The sequence below is a fragment of the Colletotrichum higginsianum genome, chromosome 2 (genome assembly GCF_001672515.1).
Source record: "Colletotrichum higginsianum IMI 349063 chromosome 2, whole genome shotgun sequence".
Taxonomy (NCBI): domain Eukaryota; kingdom Fungi; phylum Ascomycota; class Sordariomycetes; order Glomerellales; family Glomerellaceae; genus Colletotrichum; species Colletotrichum higginsianum.
In genome coordinates this window covers 3,441,482-3,466,485 of record NC_030955.1, presented here as the reverse complement: position 1 = coordinate 3,466,485, position 25,004 = coordinate 3,441,482, and the positions used below count along the sequence as shown (strand labels likewise).

Sequence of the window (25,004 nt, the reverse complement as noted above, 5' to 3'; positions counted from 1 at the left end):
TGGACTTTTTACTTTACGATTCTATGGCCCCTTATGACTCGTTTCTCTTGTTCTAGATACCCTTTCTGTCAGAGACGGCTGCAACGTAATATTTTTCTCTTCCTCACTTTGTTGATTACTCACGCGAATTTGCGAACCGAGCTCTGTGAGACAACGGAGCGAGAGGGAGGGAATCGATGTGTTCTTATGTGTCACGAACCAGTCAGGCTACGGGAGGAAAGAAAGAGGAAGAGATAGGGGGCTAAACCCCAAGAAACCAAAAGCAAAAAAGGGGCCGCCCAGTTTTTTCTGTTTTTCGTGCGTACTCTGGATGAGCAATGCAAGTCTTCGGCAGTCTAAGGGGAGAGGAGGAAAACGAAAAGCAGAGACATGATTCTTTCTCTCTCCCGTCTGATTACGACTCGGGGGGCAAGTGAGTGCCTCTCACCCCTCTTTGTCCAAAATTGTTTCCCCATCATCCTCGGCCCTCTCCCCCCACGCACTTTGGAACCGTGTTCCCCAATGTGCTGCTCTCCTTAGCAGCATAATCCTGAGCCGTTAACTGATTATGATAACCTGTGCCCCGGTGCCCACCTTTCCATAACTGAGACCATTGCTGCATAACCCCCTTTGGTTGCCTTGGGTAATCCGACCCCTGCGCTTGGCTATCCAGCCGCAAACCAAGAACCCTCATTCTTCCAATGCAGAGAGCATGAAAGAAAGAAGACAATACAGTGAAGAATCGGACCAGGAGCCAGAAGGCAAAGAAAACAACATGACTTGCAGAAATTCGCACTAAAGAAGCTGTGAAAGTGGTTCAACAAAAAGGCCATAGCTGAAAAGGAGAAGAGGAAGAAGAAGGCAGAGATAGAAAAGCTGCGCAACGGAGAATTTTCGGTGTTCGCGTGAGCGGAAAGTTCTTCCCTTGAGGGAGTGGTGATGTGACTGGGGTATATGAAAATGCCGATTGTAGTAGTGTTGAGAATGGGATTGATGTTGCTTTGTTCCGAACGTAAGAGGAAAACAAAGGAAAAGAAAAACACAAGATAGAATGTCGCCCTTACAGACGTCGTTTGATGCAAACCCTCCCCAACCCTATAAACGATAAGGTATATTCTGCCAAATTTCAATGTCGTGAGACTGGTAATCAGGGAGGCGAGACGCTCGAACTCGTCATCTCTGGGCTGAAAAAAGGGGGGGAGGAGGCCTCAAAGCACACCAAGAGTGGGCTTGGAGGTCGTCGTGAGACTGGAAGCGTGTATGCCTGGGACCTTTGAATCCCTTACCACAGGTACCGCTGATGACGTGTGTTTCCGCCGCCGCCCCGAAACCGAAACCCGATCCGGCAAGCTGGTTGCGTTCTTCGCAGAACTCTCGCCGAGTCTAGAGGTTGGCAACCAATATGATGGTCCATTATTCTGTTGTCGCTGCCCTCGCACACATGCGCGATGCGGCCGTTTCCTGACCCTGCCCAAGACCAAAGCAAAAAAACGCCTAAGGAGATCAGAAACTTTATGTTGGAAAAGGAGAATGACGGTACTGTAGAGAGCCGTTGGAGAAAGCGGAGAGATTGTCATCACTAAGTCACAACCGGCTCGGGTTTGGTCTCGAGATGCATTGGGGGCGGGTGTTGTGGCAACATCTCAGTGTCTCCCTCAGGAATCCGATCCAAGATACCCAACGATTGAGGCGCCCCGGTCTTGACAAGCTGATGCTGTTGTAATCGTAGCTTCTCCGTCAATCTTATCATCATCATGTACTCGGTTTGATCCAGTAGCGCCCCTCCACTGCTGCTTTGGATGTAGCTCAGCAGAGTATCTGCGGCCTTTCGGGCATCCTCCTGAGTTGGCGACGTTGGGGAAGAACCTGCAGGTGTCGTGGTAGATCGGCCGGCCATGCTGCTGTTGCTACTGCTGTGATGCAAATGAGGTGAGGAGGAGATGGCAGTATCCAGACAGAAATGCGGTGCTGCCATCTCGTGGACAGGCGATTCCAGTGCGGAAGACGGTGCTGTGGAAGCAGGATGGTACGTTGGAGTCATTGACTCTGTTGCCCCGACTTGGTTCATGTACTCAATGTCGAGAGTCGGGAATGTCTGGCTCCTCGGTCTTTGGAAGTTCGACCCAGCTCCCCCGTGCAGCTGGCGGGATGGGTCGTTGGCAAGAAACTGCCCAGTGTTGGGGTCGGGAGAGAATGTGAAGGTTGCTGTTGGGCTTAGGGCACTCCCGGAGAAGGATGAGTTGCCTGTGTCTGTCAAGGCGCTGTTGAGAGACGTCGTGCTTTGCGAGTTGGTGTGCTTGTATGCGCCGCCTTCCCCATAACCGACGAACCCAAGACCATGCACGGCATCTTCGTCGCTTCTATCGGCCGAGAGCGGAGACGGATGCCCTGTTGGGGATGCCGGTGAGACGGCAGATGCTCCAAGGGACGGAGAGCCAGAGAGCTTTGCGTGGTCCGTAATGTTCGTTTCAGATGCTCGGCGCAAGAGCTTTCCGGAAACCAAGATGTTTCTCTGCTTGAATCTTTCCAGCCACGTGGTGTTGATGGACTTTAGCAGACTGGCTTCAGCGCCGTTGGTAGTCCGGGAGAAGTGCTTTGCTTGATCAAGAATCTCGTCGTCACTCGGGGTCAAGCCGGCTTGTTGCTGTTTTCTGACCCACGCGGCAACAGCTCGGTCGATATCCGGAAACTTTCCCTTGTTGTGCCGCCTGCCAGCGGGAGACTGACTTCTGTCTGCCTCTGGATTGAGATACTTCTCCTTATTCCGTAGAACCTTAGATACGGTGCTACGATGCCAGAGTTAGAAAATCGTTGCCTCGGCTGCGTTCTTGCCTGAACCTACCTTCTTTCAACGCCGAACATGGCACCGATATCCGTCTGCTTTACGTTGGGATGCTCAGCAGCATACTGGCACATCTTTTTCCGGTCGTCATCGCTCAACACCCTGCGCTGTTGGGGTTGTGGGCCGTTGGGCAATCGTGTTGTAGGTCTCGAAGGCGCCGGAGCAACTATAGGTGCCATTCCTAAGGGTGGTGCCGAATAGCTGTTGGGATTCGTCAACATGCTGGGCCACGTTGGTTGAGAGGGTATCATGAGCATTGGAAGCTGCGCATGGGATTGTTGGTGAGACTGCATTGGCTGGACAGGAGCTGGCGGAGGAGCCATCCTGCCGATGGATTCGGACGGCAGTCCATGGCTGACTGTTGGCATGAAAGCAAAGCCTCCGTAATCTGAGAGACTATTTTGATGTCCGTATGGACTCATATCGCTCCAACCATCGTTGCCGAAGGTGTGGTTGTGAGCCATGTGGCTGTCTTCGTCCTGGACTAGGTGATTGTCCTGGTCCATGGTGGCGGCACCCATGATGGAGTGGTTCATTGTTTAGATCACTATGCTCGACTGAAGCCGGCACCCAGGGAGCCGGGCTTTTCAGGCTGCGAGTGGTGATATTTGACAGACTGTGATCGTCGAAACCTGGTTCCAGGTTGATGATGGCGGGAAGGGGATCGCGCCCTTAGGTCTGCCTTTGCTGATGAGATGGCACCACGGGCCAAGTGTGGGGATTCCTGGTCCCGACAGATATTGGTCGGTTTTGGCTTCATGAACGGAAAACAGCATGCATGATAGGAGTGGCCAATTGGTATGGAAGCGCAGCGTGCAGGCGGTCTGCTTTGTAGGTCAAGAAGCCCTGGAGCGTGGAGTGACTCGGACGCAAGTGCGTTGCAGGCGCAGACAGGTGCTGGAAAGGGACGGGGGGGATGTCGTCTTTGAATCCGACTGACTAGCCGCGTCTCTCTCTGTAGGTCCGTTAAACGAGAAGGGCCAGTCCTGGTTGCAGGTTCTGTCTGGGGTTGTTAAACTGCGGGTGCAACACTCGACTCAACGGGGTAGCCACAGGGTCGATCCTTTGCCGTACGAGGAGGCCCGGCCCGTGGTCTACTGCCTCTGGTCCGTGTGCCTCTCTTTTGTGATGCTACTTGACCTTGAAAGCGAAATGAATGGGCGGCTAGAGTTGCTTTGGTAACCCGTCGCAGTCCAGTTTTTTCTCCGCGTCGGGCCTGCTTGGGGTGTTGAGAGGAAAGAGAGATGATGTTTGCTTAGTGAAGGTGCTGATGTAGGAAAGAAAGGCTTGTGTGTATCTATTTGAGTGACCAGTGAGAGGAAAGAGAATGTGACAGGGCCGTGAGAGTCGAATCGGACTAGGTAGTAGGGAGAGAAAGAGTGGGCAGTGTTTTGCTAAGAGGACCAGACGCCGCGGCGCATAAGACAAGGCTTGAGAAGCAGAACTGGCAGGTCGGGGTTGGGGTCAGCGGGCTTCTCAGATAGTAACACTAATAAGCACACGGAAGGATGAAGGTTGTAACTGGTGGTGGGCCGCAGTGTACATATGTAAAAGCTATGCAGGCAGAGGCGGCGGATGCTGAGTACCGGCAAGGTATTTGGGGGGGGGGGGGGGGCGTGTTCAATCTACTCCTTGGGGGGTGGGCGTGTGGTGGGTATCTATGAACCTATGTTGGACTGGGGGTCGAGACTTGGGCTTGTGTGTGTGTGTGTGTGTGTGTGGTGGCAGAACTGGCAAAAGATGAAATGAGGGTTTGGCCAGCACTATTACCGGTGCGCAAGCGGTCGTCCAGGACAAACGAGAAGAGGATAGCACAGATAGGTAGGGAAGTTGTGTGTGGGTTGTGGCAAATGGGCGATAGTTGAATTATCTGTCAGAAGGAAACGCTCGGCGATAGGGGTAGGTTATTCAAGATGCCTAATAAGACAGAAAGCCGGTAAACTGTATCAAACCCCTTAACAGTTCCAGTCTCATGCAAGCTGCATCATGATATTAGCAGGGGGAGAGTGTGTCAAGAACAAAAGTCGTTGCGCAACCGGCGTGAGTAGGAAAGTGAAAGACAAAGCGAATTGCGAGTACTGCGAACCGGAGGAGCAGAATTCCTGAGCCATGGAGGTCCACGGTGAAGAAGTTGAGTATCCGACACGACGGTATGAGTGTTTTCATCAATAACGACATCATAGTTGGACTGCGAGTGATGTCTAGACCTTGACAACCGCCACGGCTAGGGAATGGAGGACGAGCTAAAAGAAGCCACCGGCTCAGATTGTCTCCATTGCCGCATGGGTAGAAACGACGGGCCATCTGGAAGACTATAAGACGGTCTTGAAGGGAATGGGGCAAGCCACACACAGGCACTAGTTGGCATGCTGATTTGTTTCCGTCTCGTCTCGTCTCGTCTCGTCCTGTAGCGCGTTGTCTAGACCTGGCTGTGCCTCTATTTTTCTGATGTCTCGCTCGCTCGAAGCTGGTAGGCGAACGGCCACTAGCCAGCCGTGGCAACGATTGCTTTGGCCTTCATGTCTGGTCCTGCTTTTGGATACAGGGTGCCGGAGCTGGGTCTGACAGCCTCCTGCGAGATGACAAGACTGATGGGTGGCCCGATGGTGCGGATAGTGAGATTCTGTAGGGAAAGCCGATTCTGTATCACGCAGCCCAGGGAAGAAGAAGATGACAGCGAGGGGCGGAACCGACGGGCGAAGAAAAAGAAAGGCCAAAAGCGACATGTTACAGAAAACGATGACTTGTGTGCTCAATAATCAGCAAAGGCCGAGCCGGGCTTGACAACTGCGCGCCAATGAGCTGACTTCAGGACCTGCTTCGTGCTGAGATCGGCACCCACACGACACGCGGGCATACACGTACTAGGTAACATGCTCTGGCCGGTTTCGTCCCCCGATAAGTTTGAAGGTGCTAGGAGACGTAGAGGCAGCGGCAGCTGTGCGAAGACGCGATGCAGACAGCTAAAGTCGGCACCTAAGCCAGAACGGCGTGGTTTTGCGAGCGGCAGTAGGATTACCCTACTTGGGTACCTAGACAGTAAGACGACGGGGTGGCAGGAGAATGAGATTCCTCTCCCACCCACCCTCCATGCGCACTTGCAGAAGCCCTAGCAAGGGATTTGATTGAGCGGAGATGGAGACGTCGACGAATTGTGCGAGCGATTCGTGTGCGGGGATATCGTCGCCGGCCGGTAAGGACCGCGGGACACCACCAAAAGGTACAAAGCGCGGTCGAGCCCACTGGACGTATGGTTGCCAATGTGAGAGATGAGCAGGGCGAGGCGAGGCGAGGCGAGGCGAGGCGAGAGCCAGACGTGGAGTTGACAAAAATGACGACGCGGGTTTTGCCCGGTTCCTCTCTTCAGTTATTCGCGGTAGGCAAAAACACTGGCATCCTTCAGAGACGTCTAGACCTTGGCTCCGTGCCTCCCTCAGGGTAGGTTGGCCGGGCGCGGGTTGATGCTGATGTGTCGATACTTCGTTCTTTTGGTGTTGCCCCCGCAATTGTCCTGTACCCCCACAGTAACTGTACTAAGCAAAGAAGAGAGGTAGTGTGGTGTAGCGAGGCGGTCTTGTCATGTCCATGTCCACAGTCCAGATGAACGGGCAGATGGGCGCAGGAAACGACTTGGACGGATACGGAACGCCTCAGGGAAACAACGTCGTCCCATCTTAGGCAGTGGACCGGCGGCCGAGCGTTCAGTGGTTCACCCGACGTTTCCTTGCTCCACCAAGAGCCCGAGACGCATGGGACAGGGATACCTTTGCAGGGGGTGAAGGGATAGGGACGGCGCTCGACGGTCAACACACATTGGCAGCTGGCTGACTGGACTGGCGGCCCTCTTAACCTCAAAGTTGCACTCCACTCCTAAGCATATGCCCCGCTTTGTACCGTCCTTGGTGTCTAGGAGGTATTTCGTACCTTTCCCGAACAAACGAGGTTCGAACAAGGGCAACAACAACCCCCGGAAGACCACGACGAAAGGGAAGGAGAGAAGGAGAGGAGCAGAGGATGGGAAGGAAGGGGAGGAAGGGGGAGAAAAATGAAGCACCCCGGTTCACGAGGAGGGGCTATCCGTCCGTCTGCTTCACTTTCACCTCTCCTCCCCCCATCAAGGTCATCGATGCCCAATCTTTCTATCATGCCGATTCATGAAGGCCCCTTGTCCTCTTCCTCACTCCAGCTCCGGCTCCCTTCAAACTCTTCAATGACTTAAAAGCACTTGCTTTCTGGGGCCTTTGGCCAGTCGTCGATGGCTGTCTCACCAAGGGTCTGCGAGAAGGGCCAGTAGGAGGCTCATTCCTGGCTTGCGGGCCCTGACTGGATCGGTGCTCCAGCTTATTTACCTTCCCGCTGCCTTAGCTGCTCAGCTTGGTACAATTCTATTCGATGTGCTTCGGGCAGCTGCCTCGACGTCTCCAACCGCTCTGACCACGCAGCTACGAACACCTACTCGAGCTGGGTAGTTGCCTACCCCAACCTATACACTATTGCAGAAACACACCCGCTCGACGACTTCATCATCTGACACTCCTGCCGCGCATACCATTCTGACCGACAATTCATCGTGGCTTCGATTGGCTACAACGTCTCCCTTTTGAAGCATACGAGTCCGAACACCTGCTTCAACAATGCAACAGGGCAGCACCTCCCGTACCACATGAACTTCTCATCGGATCCGGTTTCGAGCGAAGCTGCCCCGACAAGCTCTGTCGAGGGTGGAGGTCAAGGGTCGAGTGTCGTGGCTCCTCACCTCCGCCTCTGCCGCCACCATGCCTACGTCGAAGCCATGTGCGCATAACTCGGCACTGGCCACAATCCTCTTCCCTTGACTAATTCGCACTGCTTCAAGTCCGATCTCCCACTCGCGGCGCTGTACGGATATCTAGTGTACGAATACATCACCCCGGCTCCTACATCCTGTTTTCCGGGCCGTCAGAAGCCAAAGCTGTCAAGCGATCGGCTGATACTTGGAGTATGGCCTGCCTGCGACCTGACCCATCCTTGTCTTGACATTCCCCTGCTGCCGGGGGGATGGAAGAGGGGGCAACCAAGACGTCCCGCCCTCTTGACCATGTGAAGGAACCATTGATTCAGCGTAGAGGAGGGGGCGTGGTCTCATGCACCTAGAACACCTCTTGCCGATACCTTGTTGTTCGTTCGCCCGCAGATTGTTGTCACCTTTTGGCCCAACCCTCACCTCCTTGTAGCTTGTCAGCAAAAACCAAAATAGCGTGCCATCTTGTCAGCCTCGACCATGTCAATCCAATTCAACCGGTCAAGAATGTCAGCATAAACCATTACGGCAGTTTTGGACGATCAATGCATTCGGCCGCTGGAGCGGGAAGGGGAGCACTTCCTCAGTCTAATCTGATTTCCTCGACCCGTCGTCCTCCAACAAGACGCCTCTCAAACCTTCGAATCCGACCTAATTTTCGATGTCAAACAAGCCAAGGTCTGACGAGCGCTTTGGAATCCCTTCTCTAGTTTGATATTCCGACGACAGTAGCAATCCACGAGGCGTAGCCGTTGATCAATATTGGGCGAAGGCCTGTTCGAATCGCTCTGACGCACAACGCGGACACCATTTCCGACACATTCAAAAATTCGTCGCAATGCCTTAACCTTCATGGAACCGACATCCACCTCGGTCACATTCCTCGTGGGTCATCGATCAATAATGAGATAACTCCCTCGGTGGGTAACCTGTTGGTCGAGATGAGGAACTTCCTCCTCATTCTCCAACGCTGGACGTGTTCCCTAAAAATGACTTGTGGTCATGGAGATTACCCTTCTGTGGCTAATATCGTGGCCCGTTCAGCTTAGCCTGCTTTGGCCATGTAGTTGGAGCGATACGGTTTGATGGATCTGGCTAGCTCATTGTGGGACGGGCCTCCAAACATGCCCCCTAGGGTATGTTCGCCATGACCCGGTCAACTTGAGCACGCTGCTGAACAGCAATGCCTCCCGTGCCGCTGTTCAGCGCCATGATCAACTTGGGGGAGCTATATCGCCACGAGGTCACCGGACTTGAGCATCTCAGTCAAAATCCAGAAGACAACCGCAGGCGCCATGCAAAAAGCCTTGGAGCCCCAAACCGAGTTGGAGGGATGATCGTTGACCAACAGCAACGCTCAAATCGTTCTCGGCGCTCTCATTGGAATAAATTCCTGGATTCATCAAATATTGTTGCAAATTGTCATTGGGCAATCGATAGATTTCGCGGATGCAGCGGTTCTGGCCAAGCCATCACGCAGCTCGGGCTAGCTTCCAGTTGGCCAGGCCGTAGGAATACGAGAACTTCCTGAGCCGTTCGACCATCTAAGGTCCGGTCATTCTCCAACGGTTTTCTCAAAAGAGTGATCTGGCCAAGCCTCTCGACAGGAGAATGTCCCTGGAGGACTTGGCCGGAGTGTTCATGATGTACTATTGCGATTGGGGCATAGCCCAGGGTCGACCAGCATCCACCCGCGTTGGCCCGCAACGTACGTCGTTCCCAATATCAAGCGGGCCCTTCCGGCAATATCCTGGACCAGGCTGAGTTAGCATCAACGATACCCCGACTCAACTGCTGCCCGAATGGGTATCTGATCGCTCAACACCGAGTTCGCATCCCTTACGAGAATAGCACTCTCCTCATCTCATAAATGTGTCTAGCAAGTTGAGTGCATCATAAGGGAAACTAGAAGGGGTGGTAAGGAAGAGAATGGAAAATTAAAACAAATACGAGAGGAAGGATTTTATTTTAGGGACCCATCCGATGTTCCCTTGACACGCGATTTGGGTGAGTTGCAGAATTCACCACATTGACGACGTCTCTCCAGCGACAACCTTACTGCAGCAGCAGCAGCGGAATCGAGCTCTGCGCCAGTTATGAGTCCAACAATGAATGCCGCAAGCTGCCGCGCAATATTGTCGGAACAATCCATTATCGTATTGAGGTTTCGACATCCCAGCACAACTCCAAAAGCCAACCCTCCTCGAAAAGATGCTAGCCGCCCACCACCGCCTTCAAAGGCTGCCCTACTACCAAAGTGACCTTCAGGCATGCTTACTGTTTTGTGTAAGTACACATAACACGTTCGAACCTTAATCCTCCTTCTCGAGCAAGAAAAACGATAGCTACGCCGGTCTGCGTAGACTCCCGTGGAGCGGCAGCCTGCTTGTCCCCGAGCCCTCCCCAAGCTCAGGCTGGTCGACTCATGCGGCCCTGGAGCAAGCAGGGGACAGCGCAGCACCTGCCGCCGTCGTCTGTGTTGCCCCTGCGCCTGTCTTTCCTTCCCTGCAGCTGTTCTCCCGTGGTCTGTGTCCTATCGCCCATCGTTCGCCTCATCCGCATCCGATGCAAGGCACAGATACACTCGTCTGCCCGTGGGCAATCTCGAGTCGCGACGAGAAGAGAAGCCAAGATCGGCCCACGACGTCTAATACTACCATGCTTCGCATTCGCTCTCAATCCCTTTCATCGCATATCGCGGACACGGACCCTCTCTTCGTCATTCTCCGAGAGATGGAAATGAGATTATGAGATCACGGCTGGTTGGGGGGGCGGCTACCTACCAGGGCCGACCCACCTCTGACATCCGCGTTCAACACAAACAAAAAAAACGGGCCTGCGCGAGAACAAAACATGCTTGACATGGGCGGTAAAGCAAGCCTTGTGAAAGGTGGGCGTAGAAGGATTTGCGCCTGACTGGTCCTGGAGCCTTGCCTCCCCCTCTTCGTGCTGGAAGAAATCCAGGTTCGGGGCCGCTGGCATGCCGCCAGGCACGTTTGTCATCCGGGAATTGCAGTGAAATGCATCGCGCCAGTGGCTCCGAGCCCCCCCTCCCTTCCTTGAGACATAAGCCGAGTTGTAAGTGTGGCAGCGAGGAGAGGAAGAAAAGGGGCGTCCATCTTAGCTCTGCTTTAAGCGCCGACGTTGCTCTTTCCAGGATGTCCCTCGTCTGGCCCACCCACACATCCGTCTGCCTCCCATACACTAGAAAGAGGATGTGTGCGTACGGAAGCTGCATGCTTCTCTGCCCACCCCTCTTCTTTTCGCGCGGACCTCTTGCAGGGAGGCACTCAAGCACCGCGCGGGCATGTGCTGCCTGCTTGCAGACCAGATATGCATCCCGCGCTTCTCCTGGGAAAAGTACGGCCGCAGAAACGGAGGCCTTCGGCTATGCAGGTCGCCCTTGACTTTTGCTTCATACCGCCTGCTGGCTGGCGACATCAGATGGTGGCGTGTGTGGGGTACGGTCGCGGACGGGCGGTCCATCCAGCTAGAATCACGGCCTCTTCGCCCCCATCCATAATCACGTTGGTTATGACGACACCCGACCTGTGCAAGCCGGTATGGGGACGACGACGAATCGGCGTCCCGCGAGGTTCTGGGTTCGGCAATATGCCCGCACGAACTGGACACCGGCGCTCCAGTCAAGCACATTCGCTCGGCTGACGGCGTAGTACCCAGGGCTACGACTTCACAATGGCCCAAAGCGCGCGACTGAGCCGGGGCCAGAGCATCACATACAACAAGTCCTCTCAGGGGGCTGGGGGAAGGAACAGGCAAAACAAGACGACAAGAGGGCAAACGATGGGGACGTTGTCTGCCAGAAAGAAGCCACTTCTATTTAGCCAACACTCAGCAAGCCAGGTCCTCCCCAGGAACCCCCTTTTCTCGATGTCCTCGCGTGTTTTCATATCCTATTGTGCTAGAACGAAAGACGCTGCTTGGCTGAGCCAACGCCACCATCTCGCGCCCATCACCTCTCCATAGCAAAATGTGGTTCGACAGACGACTCGATGCCGCTGCCGGAACAGCTTTTGCAGCTGCGCTCGCGCGCAACGGCACCATCGCCGCTCAGCTCAGCCCTGTTTTGGAGATGGCAAATTTCAGCTGGTAGCGACATCTCCCGTCCTCAGCGGCTACGCCCGTATGATTGCGTGTGTTGGTACATGTCACTTAAGACTGCTGAAAGCTTTTCTTGTCTATAGAGGGTTGCGAGCGATCCGGTAGTGTAGGTGTATCAAGTGACATCGCGGAAGTGACATCGCGGCAAGCGATAAAGAGAGGCCTCTCTGGGCCAGGAAAAGGTCTCGAGGGGAGACGAGGAAGGAGGCAAGTGGCTTTGTTGTTTTTCTCTCCCCCCAACAAGGGGTCGCCCGGCGGCTTTGCAGACAGGGCATGGGGACATGGTGGCAACGCGGCCGCCATGCGTAGATGAAGGTTTGCCGTCGCGTTCGTCAGCGCTTGACGATTGTCACTAGAGTCGCCATGTGTTAGTCACGTTTACTTTCAATTTGCTTCTTCCGGCCAGGCTCATTCTTCCTCGCCCAAGCTGAGACCAACGGGGGGGTCCGAGGGTCAAGGGTTTGGCACACGGTTCACGCAAGGAAGAGCAAGAAAACGACCAAAAAAGGAACATAAACTCACCGATATCCTCATCGGCTAGCTCGTGGGAAAGTCCGACGCGCTGAGGCTGGTGCTTTACAGACTTGCCGTACACAATGGCGGTCTTGAACTGTTCGAGAATACTCCTGTGGATTTGGTTACACTGGGAGAGGAAGGGGAAGACGTTTCAGTCAGCACAGAACAAAAACGAGCGAGCAAGCGACACGGCGCAACACTCTTCCCAGACAGATATGACACTCGCATCATGTCGTGGTGGGTGGAGGAGGGAGGCTGCCACCGATGTGGCCAGCCTCAGGGGGGTGGGCAATGTCACTACTCACAAAGTCTTCGACTGTGCACCGGTTCGAGCGGAGCACGACGGGCTGGGAATAATCTGGCAGCTTGCCCTTGGGCTTGGTATAGACACGGACGAGCTTTAGCTTATCCCACCTGCGTACGAGAAAAGGAAACGAAAAATTGTCAGTGTCTTGGGCTCTCAAAAGTCAAAAGCATTGCAGAACGGGAGAATCCCTGGTCTCGCCTCGACTGTGCCGCTCCAGAGGGGGGGGGGGGAGGGTTCAGTCGGCAGGGTTAAGGAAAGGGGTAAGGTCGAAGGTCAATTCTTACATGGCCTCCATCAGCTCGTCAAGGTTCCAGCCCTGCTCGGAGCTGATGGGCACGGCGTTGGGGATGCGGTACAGCAGGTCGAGCTCCTCGATGCTGATGGCGTCGATCTTGTTGAGGACGTAGATGACTGGGATGTAGTTGCGGCTCTTGGCTTCGAGGACGTCGATGAGGTCGTCGATAGTGGCGTCGCAGCGGATGGCGATGTCGGCCGAGTTGATGCGGTACTCGTTCATGACGGCCTTGATCTCGTCATGGTCGATATGCGTCAGCGGCACGGTGCTCGTAATGTTGAGGCCGCCCTTCTCCTTCTTCTTGAACGTGATGTTGGGAGGGCTCTTGTTGATGCGGATGCCGAAGCCCTCGAGCTCCGTCTCGATGACGCGCTTGTCCGTCAGGGGCTTGTTGACGTCGAGTACAATGAAGATGAGATGGCACGTCTTGGCTACGGCGATGACCTGTCGACCGCGACCGCGGCCGTCCTTGGCTCCTTCGATGATACCGGGCAAGTCGATGATTTGCAGCGGCGCACCTGGGTCGCGAGTCAGTCCTCAAATCCTCAAGGGAGGCCTTCTCCTTCTGCGTGCTTGTCGTATCTCGCGTCCTCTGCAAGGAGAAAGATTCGTACCGTTGTATGTGACCTGACCCGGGACGGACGTTAGGGTCGTGAACTCGTAAGCGGCGGCCTCGGAGTGTTGGCCCGTCAGCTTGCTCATAAGGGTACTCTTGCCCACGGACGGGAAGCCAATGAAGCCAATACTGGCGACACCCGTGCGCGCGACGTCGAAGCCGGCGCCGCCGCCGCCGCCACCGCCTGAGGGCGTCAGCAGCTCGCGCTTGAGCTTGGCGAGCTTGGCCTTAAGCTGGCCCAAGTGGAAGGACGTGGCCTTGTTCTTTTGGGTCTTGGCCATCTGTTGCAAGGGGAAAACTCATGGTCAGCTTGGGTTCTGGTGACAAGCTTCTTGGCCTCTTCGTGTAGCTCTTCAACTGCGGCATGGTAGGTGTGGGGGGTAGTGGTTCGAGAGGGGAGAGAATCGTGCTGGTTGGAAGGTAGGCATGACATCGACGTCTCGCTCTCGAAATCTCGTCTTGTCAAAAGCGACGAAGACTTTGAGACATCCGATGGATATCATTGACAATGGACGATCGCAAGGGGAGCTGGGGAGCAAGGTTTAAAACGTACTTCGGCCTCAATGTCTTTGATCTGCGCGATTCAAGGGTTAGCAGATTGTACCATAAACCGGGAACAGAGCCCGAAGGGAGTAGAAGACTGGGATGCCGGTTATACCTTGTCCACCGTAGTCGCCATGATTGCGGTTTGGCCGTCCTGAAGACGCTGCTACTCGATGGAGGGGTTAAGTCGGATTGAAAGTGCCTGGTCCGCGTTCGGCGTACGTGTCGAAGGAGGGCCTACTGCGGTTGCTCTCTCACAACTTTTGGGCCAAGGGGGTATCTAAGATTCCGTCGTCGTGTCGTGTTCGTGATTCGAGAACGCGCAGATGCTCCCAGCCCAAGAAGAGAAAAAATAACAGAGTCCCGGCTTTGGGGGGGATTGGTGATAGTCCTATTACTACTTTGGTAGCAAGTTGGTGGCTTGTGGTGGTGGGTTTTCGGGGGCAAATGGCGGGGCGGCGGTGCGAAATGTGAGAAAGGCACATCAAAAATTTGGCGGGGCCGTCCTTTTTGCCGCTTTGAGAGTTTTCATTGGTCGGATTATTTGGGTGATGTCAGAACCTGATTCATTTAACTCAAAAGGCCTTTCTCCATGATCTTCGTTCGCCCTGGAGTTGGATAAACTGATTAACTTCAATTGCATCGTTGAGGATGTCGGCACACGTTGTCAGCGTAGAGAGTAGGCGTGGTTGGGGGGAAGCGGGAGGGTCTTTAAAGGAGACTTTTTTTTTTTTTGAGTGATTTGTTTTCATTATCTACGTTGTTTCTCGCCTTGAAACATATCCCGGAGCAACATCCAGCTCCCAATATTTTGAAGCCATGGCCCTCTTCGTCCGTCGTTGCCCAACGCGCAGCTTGTTCCTTCATCTTGACAGATACTAACTACGACTGTTTCGCAATTACAGCTCTCCGTCGTCCAAAAGTCATTGACGACAATACAAAAGTCTATCGACAACAACATATCGCATTGGCCGTCCGAGTAAGCCGAGGCCAAATATCATTCGATTCTTCCAACAGTGACACAAGACTGAGAGGGCAGCCATATCCCGTCCTATCTTGCATTTGGAAGAATTGATGAGCCCGCAGTCGGTATTGTATCGTTGCCGGGAGGGGGATTGCTGCGAGGCATGCGCATGTTGTATATTAAAAGTAGCGGCTCGTCGCATCTAATTCGTGAATCAACTCAACTCAGTTGGAACCTAAAGCTGAGACGCCGTGAACTCCGTTCGGTAGAAGCCTAGCTTCAGTCAGTGCCGATGTGGCTGCCGGTGCCGATGTGGCTGCTGGGCCAGAGACTATAGCCTGAGGGCCATGTGACGTCTCAGTCGACGTCTCTGTAGCATTCGACTGGCTTCTCGGTGACAATTGTCCGCCGTTGGACAGCGTCGGGGGTTTGGTGCCGTTCAAGAGGTGCTCCAGCCCCTGTTCTTTGCAGACGCGAGCATAATCGGGATCGCCTGGGAAAATCTGCTGCAGTCCCTTTCGAGGGGCCCGCTTCTCAGGAAAAGGGGTGCTGCTTGTGGCAGACATTCCAGGCTTCTGCTCCTCAACCATGACGCCGTTGATGTAATATTTGTTCCTCGGCGCGAATCCGTAAAACCGGTCAGCGTCCGGATCTTGTTTCCACTTTTGCGGAACCTTCCACCCGTAGAGTTGACCTTCATCGTCGGGAAGCTCGCGATACTCGACGCTCATTTTGAGACTCCGGAGATGAGGGATGCTCGGAACTATGAACATCAGGTCCGATACCTTGGGGACGTGTTAGCCAATCAACCCGTTTCCAAGCGGCCGGCTGTGATACATACTTTGACAAAGAACATGTCCAGCTTAAGGAACTTCTCCCGCGCTTCACCACGGAGTCTCTCCTTCATGCGGTAGCTCATCTTGAAAGGGTCTTGGCCTTCGCCGTAGTAATTCGACAGACCCGTCCCAAGCTCATAAAGACTTTCGTTGACCAAGGCATACCGGTCTGACTCGAGTCTCCAGATGACCTTTTTGGCGAGGTCAGATACGGGGATGTGTTCCCAAGCCGTGTCTGAATTTTTGTCAGCGTGTTGTTGGCATTTGCCGTGCACCAGGGCACTTACATTTTGATAAGGCGAGGTCCTTCTCTCCAAGAAGCAGGGCGACCTGAGTGTTGAGCATCCACTGCTCCCTACCATCTGCCGTGCCGGTGGCTTGCGGACGAATCGTATCGTACCGCACGCCTTGCATGTGCTTGAACTTAGCCGCAAGTTCGGGCGTTCTGGGGTTGGGGCAACCATCCAGCCAGCGCAAGAGAGGCGGGAGCTTTGCCAGGCGTAAACGCTCTTGTTCCTCGAGGATTCGGCGCTGTTCGGCCTCTTTGGCGGCCCGCTTGCGTTCCATCTCCTCGCGATGGAGGCGTTCCTTGCGTTCACGCTCTTTGCGCTCCTCCTCTTCCCGGAGACGTCGCGCTTCCTCGGCAGCCTCTCGCTCAATCTGTTCTTTGCGGAGCCTTTCTTCTTCTTCGCGCTGCTTGCGGGCTTCCTCTTCCTTCCTCTGCAATTCCTCTAGGCGGCGCTTCTTCTCCTCTTCCTCGCGGAGTCGTCTTTCTTCTTCCTCGCGGCGTTTCTTCTCTTCAGCCTCACGCCGCTGCCGTAATTCCTCTTCCTGACGCTTCTTCTCCAGCTCGATTTTGCGTCTGCGTTCCTGCTCTTCGCGTTGCTTGGCCTCTTCTTCCTCTTTCAATCGCTTCTCATCGGCCTCGCGCTGCTTCTCTTCGGCCTCGCGCTGTTTCTGCTCGGCTTCTCGCTTCTTATCTTCAGCCTCCCGCTGCCGGCGTTCCTCTTCCTTTTTGCGAATTTCCTCGGCTTCGGCCTCACGGCGCTTCCTCTCCTCTTGCCGTTTTTCTTCTCGTCGTCTTTCCTTTTCTTCCAGGCGCCTCTTCTCCTCGTCGCGTTCCTTCTTTGAGCGAGAGTCTGCTTCAATCGTGTCTTTGACTTCTGACGCATCGGGCATCTCGACATCAACGTCCTCGGACTTGACATGGATGCTTGACTTGTCGCTGTTGCTAGACTTGCCGGATTCTCTTCTATGTCCTTCGGAGTCTGTCTTGATTTTAGGCGGTCTACGATCACTGTCGTCGTGTTCCCTAAGGCTTGACTTGGACCGCGGAGGGGCATCGCGAGAAGCTCGGTGGGGGTCGTCGGGAGATGCTGTCGATTTCGGTCGTCGCTCTTTACCGTCAACATCGAGCCTCCTTCGCTTTACGGGAGCTTCGCCTTCCTCCTTCTCGCCCGTGATCGAGTGAGGTGGAGTGACGCTGGAACGATGCCGCTTGGAAGGGTTGTCGCCCGAGACAGAAAGCCGATCTCTGGACTCGTCCCTCTTAAGGGCCTTGGTGCGGTCATGATACTTTTCTGACAAGGGCTCGATCTTTGGCTTTTCGGGGTGATCATCGTGCTTCGGGTCGCGGGGGCTCGAGGGATCCTTGATGGACGAAGTGGCAGACACCATGCTAGCGCGTCGATTCTTTTCCCTCTCGCCGCGGAGTTCCCCCTTGGAAACCAACTTTCGACGAGGCTTGGCAGCCTCCCCTTCAGACGACATGGCAACGTCGGATTCTGCTCGCTTCACTGATCTGGCCGATTGTTTCTGTGACAATGCAGGGGATGCCTCTCGGTCCGAAACGGCAATCGTTGGCACCCGATCTTCCTTTTTGGGCCTGCCAGGAGCACGCTTTGGTGAGGTTTGGTCATCGTTGAAGGAATCAGCCCTTCGCTTTTCCTTGGGGCTGGTGACGTTTCGAGTGGAAAGCTTCTTCCTCTTCTCGGGATCATGAGAAGGGCTAGAGAGGTTGCGCTTGTGCGCTCGAGCTTCGTCTTTGAGTTCGTTGCGGCCTTGACGCTTCGTCTCACGGTCTTGGTCTCTGTCGCGATCCCTTTCACGATCCCTTTCGCGCTCGCGCCTGATCGGAGATTTCGTCTTGGCAATGTCACGATGCGACTTCCTATACGCGTCGTAAGCTTCCTTGAGCATGTGCTCCTCGTCTTTCCAATTCGTTCCTTGGCGCCGCCGCGCGATTTCGTAGTAAGTCTCCCCCTTGAACCGCCGGGTTGGATCAAAGTTTCCCTGATCCAAGAGCAGCCTGACAACCTTGATATTTTCTTGACCGATCGCGGCCAGCATGGGTGTTGCAAACTCGGGGGGCATGCTCGAGACGGGGGCTGGATCTGGGTTTGCGCCGCCCAACGCCAGCAGCAGTTGAATCACCACCTCGTGGCCACCTCGAGCGGCGGCGACCATGGCTTCCGAATCGTCGCAACCGTCTTTAACCTGAAGAATGCGTGTCACAGTCTCCTCATCTCCCTTTCCAGCCGCTTGTCGAAGGGTCTTGTCGTCGAGTGACATGTACAGCAAGTGGTTGCTCGTCTTGTTCGCCCTCACAGTACCGGCCCGGCGGCCACTGGCGTGGGAAGCAGAGGGCGCCGGCGATCGTCGAGGGCTATCTGGTCCATGAGAAGAGCGGCTGTCAAGGTGATCGGTCTGGTGATGGTCCTCGGACGTGCGTCTTCTGTCACCCTGCCTGGACTTTGCTTCGACAAGCGCGGCCCGAAACTCGTCTGCATTCTCCAAGTCATCGCTGACTCGATCCAAAGGTTCTTCGCCACTCAGGTTGGCCTTCCTTGGGTTGACGCCTGCATTCAGAAGGAGCCTCACAACTCCCAAATGCCCGTTGTCGACGGCGTCCAACAATGGTGTGTCCTTGTCATAATTCACACAATCCAGATTGCAGCCGGCGTCGATGAGGAGCTTCACAATGTCTTCGTAGCCATTAATTGCGGCGATCTGCAGTGGAGTGTTACCAGCGTAGTCGGCTACGTTGAGGTCCTCGGGTCGCTCGCCCAGTCTTTGTTTGGCGAGGTCGTATTCGCCCCTGGCACATGCTCTGGCGAGGAAGGTTTGGCCATGCGCGTCGAGGTGTTTCTTGTGAGGTGCAATCTTCGCAGGCGACATGTTCGACTCGGCGGTGGCCGGGGTGGAGAGGTTGCGAAGCTTGGAGCTCCGAGGGTGAGGGCTACCGCTGGCGGAAGATTCGTCCGAATGGTAATCGGTCGATTGCAAGGGGGGAGGCAAACGCTTCTTCTTGTGGCTTAGGCCATTGGAGGAGTTTGCAGGAAGCTGCGTCGAAACACTCCGCCGGTGGGCACGTGGGTGGTGGGGAGATACGGATCTAGTGCGTGATCCTGAATGGCCGTCGTGTTCTCTCTTTGATGACGAGGAGGACTTTGCTTCTTTGGCCAGGCGGTTCGCACGTTCGATGCTGATGTTGTGTATCGAGATGATGCGTTGCCGTCGGACCTTTCGATTTTCCGCCTCGTCCTCCGAATCTGCCTTGGGAGCTTTGCGTTTGTGGGGTATTGTCCTATCGGTGGACTTGGCTCGGTCTTTCATCGACAGTTTGGGAGATTTCCTACGGTCAGCGCCCGTATCGGAGTCGGAGTGCCCACCAGATCGACGCATGTGGTGGGGAGGCGAGGTTGGAGCCGAACTGAGGCCACTGGAACCATCTTTGGTCCTGGCGGATTGATCGTGTAGACGTTTCTTCTTCAATGCGAGCGACGAGGCGGTTTCAGACGGGCGGAGAGGATTGGCGCCCGTCTTCTCCTTGTCGCCGTCTCTGCTAGCACTAGCATCACGAATCTTGCGGGGAACCATGGCAGTCGGGGGCTCTCCATCGCTGCGATCTTCGTGCTTTACCTTCCTCACCTTGGAGGGCGAGTGGCCATCCTTCCCCGGCAGCACGATGGTTTCGGCATCCGAGTCTCGATCGGCAGGGGGGTCGTCGGCGGCGAGAGGAGCACGCGATACGGTTAGGCTAGGCTTGATGTCCTTAGGCAGATGAGGTGGGGATTTGATGGACTCGTCGCCAGTCTTTGCAGACTTGTTGTTGCTTGGCTCCTTGGACTCGTCAGGCTGGTGATTGCCCGGTCGCTTCTCCGCAGCAGCAACGGGCTTCGGCTTGTCGGACCCGGCAGCATTCTGCGCATCCATATCATTTATCTAGAGGTCGAAAAACTGGCCAGCACCATCCTGGCCAAGGGTCGGCCAAAAGAAAGAGGATTGGGGAGGCCGGGTTGAATTGATCGTGGGCGGTGGACGACGATTCCTCGATCGCTCTGGAGGGACCCCCTAAGAGAAAGTGGCCAGGTCAGTCACGGAGGGGGGCTTCGCGCGAAAGAGCGTAGGCGTCGGTAGTCGAAGGCGGGCAGGAAAAGTTCTTGGGATGTAGTAGAGACTGGATCAGGTCGACGGTGAAAGGGAAATAAACAAAGAAAGCGCCTGGCCGAGTGAGAATAATGCGTGCGAGATCGAGGGACGCGGCGTGGGTAGGTAATGCGGAAAAAAGGCTCTGTTGGTGACTGACACTTGATGCTACGGTTTGGCTGAGGGTGGAAAACGGGGCCGCGAGAGTCCTCAGAGTCAAAAAGTCTGATCGCCACCTCTTTGATTGGATCCGACGGGGGGCGCTGGGTTTTGCTCGAGAATACGGGACAGACACTGGACACAGGACATGGGACACGGGACAGGAGCATCAGCAAGCGTCGGGGACTGGGAGAGCATCAGGCCAGAGGCCAGCAGGTGCTGGCAGTGAAGTTGCGAGCCCAGTGTGCACCTACCTGCACCTCCGCCTGCCTAGGTGGTAAGCGGCAGTAGCAGTGGCAGTGGCAGCCTGACGATTGAGGTGGATAGGCCTGGACGCGCACACACCGGGATTACCGTCAGAAAGGACGACGTACTGGATTTCGAGGCGAGGGAGGGAGGTACTTGGATGTTGGGCAGTTGTTTGCAGACAGTGCAAGTATCCGCGAAAGGCGTACTTCCACCTACCTGCCTACCCAAGGCAGAGAGAACCCAAACGAGGATGTGCACAACCACCTGGTATTAGCCCCGGCACCCACCTTGCTTCAGAAAGATAGGGTGAGATAGCGGCGCCGCTTTTCCATCCCCCTCTTCGCCTCTTCGCCTCTGGCTCTGCAAACGCCGTAGCGTACCAGCGCTGGGTGCATGTTGGAACATCACCTGACGCTGGACAGTCAACCCTCGGGAATTTCCTGCGGATTTCAATCCAAGCCAAATTGGCCCCAGCCGTTTAATATTTTTGGTTTGTTGGCCTTGTCAAAGCAGGCCTTGTCTCTAGGTACCTGGCACTGCTACCTGAACGATACATACCGAAACCTTCGATTTCCCAGTGCCCCACCCCGGCCAATCCCAACCTCTTCCAGCGTCGCAGCAGGCTCCCCTCTCCCCTCCCTCGTCGTTGCATCTTGAATTCAAACAGCGAATCATAGCCGACATCGAAAACGGAGAGCTTTCGACTCCTGGCAGCCTGGCACCACACCGGCCTGAGAACGGACACCTGGTTATGCACACTCACTCCTCTGCGGCTGTGACTAGCAGACCGACCTGTCTTCTTCTCCCTGGAGCAAGCGTCCGTTCCCGCCTCCTTTGTTCCACCGCCACACTCTCGGTCGAAGCAGCTGTCGCCTGTTGCGCACGTCCTCGCCTCTCTGCTGTGAGGCTCACGGCTTCGGCATGAGGCGTTCAATTCTTCCGCCTTGCTCGCTCACTCGTCTGCTAACTTGCCCCCGTCGATTTGGTTCTCCACCTAACCTTCCTATTCTTGTTCGTCCACTGCCTGGTTCCTCCCAGCTTGGCACAGAAACGTTTGACCACTGGTGCTCAGTGCCTACCCACACCCATCACGTTCCAGCCGGAGCTTGAGAGCTCATCCCATCGACCCCCACCTCAGGTGCCCTCGCTCTTGTCGACAAGCTTCGCTGTACCTGTCTGACCCTTCCCGACCTCATCATCCACGTTTAAAATACTGGGGGATTCCCGCTCATGAATAAGGTTGGGCGCAGCGCAGTAAATTCGTATCACCCGCACCCCAACTTTCAAACAAGTTGAACCACACATCTGTGTGGCGAAGTAATCGTCATGGACTGGGGAGCTGTGAATCTGCCCGCCGCCCTCGAAGACGTCAGGGTCACGAGGCTCCCGCCGTCGTCCTTCTACATCGCAGACTTTATTTCGGAGGAAGAGGAACGAATTCTGCTGCAAAAGGTACGGAGCTCCTGGCCCTGCAAGCGTCCCTCGTTTGAACCCGTGTCTAATCACCAACCCCGTCACTGTAGATAGCTGATGCGCCGAAACCGCGCTGGAAGCAATTGACTCATCGACGTCTCCAAACATGGCCATCCGATCTCGTCATGAACAAGCTGATTGACGCTCCCTTGCCACAGTGGCTACAGGAGCCTGTGGTCTCGCGAATTCTCTCCTTGCCCTTCGCTGTCAGTCCTGATTCGTCCAATCTGTTCGCCGACAGCCCTCACAAACGGCCGAACCACGTGCTGATCAACGAGTATCCCCCGGGAGTTGGAATCATGCCGCATAAGTTGAGTACACGGTAGGTGTTGACGTGAAGATTCTTTAATCTCATACTGGCTACAGGACGGGCCCGCCTATCATCCAGTCGTGTGCACTGTCAGCCTGGGAGCAAGTATATGCCTGAACCTCTACCAGAGTAAGGAGGACGGCGGGTTAGATCTGAAGCCCGTAGCACGCATTCTTCAGGAGCCCAGAAGCCTCCTCGTCACGACCGAGAGCCTCTACACCGATTACCTGCATGGCATTGCCGATATCGAGGAGGACGTCCAGCTCTCCTCCGAGACAATTGTGAACTGGGACCTCTTGCGATCGAAAACGGATTTCGCTGCCGGCCAAAACGTGCGCGCAACCCGAACAAGCCTCACATATCGCGATGTAATGCAGGTTTCGAAGCTGGGGGCCAAATTTGGAATGTTTGGGCAGAAATGACGACAAGGCTAAAGCGTGGCTAAAAGATGAATGGTATCATCCTCCATCTATCAGCTACCTTTCGATTGCCAAACCTTTGCGCATACCACTGCTTGGTTCCATCAGCTGTTGTGCCAAGGTTGGTGACAATGAACCAGAAGGCGCATAGGAGGGTGCGATTGATGAACCGGCCCTCGGGCGCCGCGGCGACGGCAAGGCCCAGATAGATGAGGCATTCGCAAGTATAGTGGGGGCAGACGATATATCGAAAAAGGCCCTGATCCGGCAGTGAATACTTCTTGAGGCTGGCCAGGTATTTGTGGCATAGGTGCTGGTTGGACCAGCCGTACACGTACACAGCCGTTCCCACAATGGTGGGCAACGACAGCAGGCTCCCATGATTTGACTTGGTTGTCTCTAACAGAGAGGCTGGGAAAGGTCGTCGAGTTAGCGGGAAGTCGACGTGGATCGATGAAAAGCGACTCGCCTGAACCGTCGACCCAGACGGATACGCTCATGCAGAGGTAGAAGCCCAGCCCGAGCAGCCAATGGACGAACCACATCTTGGAAGATCCTGGCTTCATCACAAACAAGCATTCATGGAGCCTCCTCGCGCCTTGCAGCGCCATCAGTATCCACACAAGCATCGTCTGTTCGAGGCTCATGGACGGGGTCCCGGAAGCCGCCTGTTGCGCAGCGATGAATGTGATGGCCGAACCACCCTGGAGGTACTGCCATGCCCACAAAGCCGAGCCCGCGACGGACGCGATATAGAAGTGCATGAACCACGAGTGCGGAATCTGGCCGACGGAAGCCACTGCTTTGACGAGGTCGTTGAAAACATTCGATCCCTCAGGCCCGGCTGCTTCCTTCGACCGGTCATCAGTGATGATGGTGGTGACTGGCGAGCGCGCCCCGTAGTCGAGAAGCAGGTGCTGAGCCGCCTTGGGGATCACCTGCATGGCCAGGATGGATGCCGAGGAGATTCCGAAAAAGGCCTGGCACCATTGTGCCGGCGTCAGGGCCGGAAAGGCTTCGGTGATGAGTGCAAGGGAGACCATGATGAGCCTTGGTGGATGCTCGCTGGCAAAGTGCGGTTTGTGGTGAGAGTAGACGTGGTACAGTGTCCATGGTCTTTGACACGGTCCGAATCGGCCGGATCGGGTCATTAATCAACCGGCCCCGGTTCCTCCTCCGCAATGCGATGGCGGGGTCAACGGTCTACGGACAACAGTAACAACAGAAGCTAAAACACGGAGCTAAAAGTCGACAGTAACATGACAGATGCCTGGCGGGCTTTCACTGTCAAACGGACGAAACTTCGTTCAAAAGACCATGCATGGAATTTTGAGAGATCAAAAAGCTGCATCCTCCCGCCCGCTTCGCCCAGCTAATGTGAGGCTAGCGACGTGCATCCTGTCTTTCTACAAGGCGTCGTCCTCGACTCCTCCTCACCCCCCGTGCTGCAAGTCGCAAGGCGCAGCTGCGTGTGTCGCTGCAAGTTGGCCACCTCTCGTCTCGAACAGCCTCATTCTCAGGCCCCACCTGGTGTCTGCCTCGAGAAGCTCTCCGAGGGTGTTAAAAATGCTGTGAAAGGGGTGGTATATGAACATGTCGCGATCCCCGTGTCCTGTCCTGAGGCAATTGGAACCCCCCAAGGACTTGCCGTCTTCACGACAAACATCTCGAGCCGCCGCGGGCTGCCTTGTCGTCGAGAGGGCGGACGTGGTCCGACTGCGGCTGGGTTTCCTCCGTGGCACTGAAGCGTTGAGTTTGCCTGACGGCGCCAACCCCCCTCCCCCCTTCACCCTTCCCCTCCTATTCTCCTTGCTCTTGAGCTGGTAGCTCTCCTGGTCGCGCTGACGCGAGGACAGTTTTGGCGAACCACATGTGCGGATAATCGTGGAGTCGGGTCGCCACGATGAGCCGCCATATGGACGACCTTGTGCCACTTTGTATAAAGAACGCCCACACACATCCTCTGGCCCTCTGCCCAACCTCCTCTCATCGACTTTTTATCACAAACCACACGCTCCTTCCAGCACACTTCTTTGCCTCGGCCCTCTCTCCCTCACTGTCTTCACAACGTACTTCCTTCGTCTCGAAGCGCCGTCGTAGCTCATCCGTTCCGATCTTGGCCTCTCGAGTCTTCCTCGATACTCTCCCGGGGGGTATCTCCATTCG

General features: G+C 55.3%; 5 protein-coding genes across 5 annotated transcripts; 1 reads left to right on the top strand and 4 right to left on the bottom strand.

Annotated features, from left to right (window-relative positions):
• Positions 1-1,558: 1,558 nt before the first annotated feature.
• On the bottom strand, positions 1,559-3,357 carry CH63R_02748 (Centromere binding protein B; the record flags this gene model as incomplete). The annotated part of the gene is made up of 2 exons (XM_018297723.1): positions 1,559-2,765; positions 2,822-3,357. The coding sequence occupies 2 exons, from the start codon at positions 3,355-3,357 to the stop codon at positions 1,559-1,561; spliced, it is 1,743 nt and encodes a 580-aa protein (XP_018162539.1).
• Positions 3,358-12,055: 8,698 nt separating this feature from the next.
• On the bottom strand, positions 12,056-13,738 carry CH63R_02747 (TGS domain-containing protein; the record flags this gene model as incomplete). The annotated part of the gene is made up of 5 exons (XM_018297722.1): positions 12,056-12,075; positions 12,246-12,366; positions 12,545-12,653; positions 12,831-13,359; positions 13,456-13,738. 5 exons carry the CDS (start codon positions 13,736-13,738, stop codon positions 12,056-12,058), a joined length of 1,062 nt encoding a protein of 353 aa, XP_018162538.1.
• A 1,450-nt stretch (positions 13,739-15,188) lies between these two features.
• On the bottom strand, positions 15,189-20,015 carry CH63R_02746 (Ankyrin repeat protein; the record flags this gene model as incomplete). The annotated part of the gene is made up of 3 exons (XM_018297721.1): positions 15,189-15,749; positions 15,806-16,035; positions 16,088-20,015. 3 exons carry the CDS (start codon positions 20,013-20,015, stop codon positions 15,189-15,191), a joined length of 4,719 nt encoding a protein of 1,572 aa, XP_018162537.1.
• Positions 20,016-21,962: 1,947 nt separating this feature from the next.
• Positions 21,963-22,841, top strand: CH63R_02745 (Calpain; the record flags this gene model as incomplete). Its single annotated transcript, XM_018297720.1, has 3 exons — positions 21,963-22,088; positions 22,160-22,399; positions 22,476-22,841. The coding sequence occupies 3 exons, from the start codon at positions 21,963-21,965 to the stop codon at positions 22,839-22,841; spliced, it is 732 nt and encodes a 243-aa protein (XP_018162536.1).
• A 19-nt stretch (positions 22,842-22,860) lies between these two features.
• CH63R_02744 (3-oxo-5-alpha-steroid 4-dehydrogenase) lies at positions 22,861-23,881 on the bottom strand (the record flags this gene model as incomplete). The annotated part of the gene is made up of 2 exons (XM_018297719.1): positions 22,861-23,097; positions 23,177-23,881. The coding sequence occupies 2 exons, from the start codon at positions 23,879-23,881 to the stop codon at positions 22,861-22,863; spliced, it is 942 nt and encodes a 313-aa protein (XP_018162535.1).
• Positions 23,882-25,004: the final 1,123 nt, after the last annotated feature.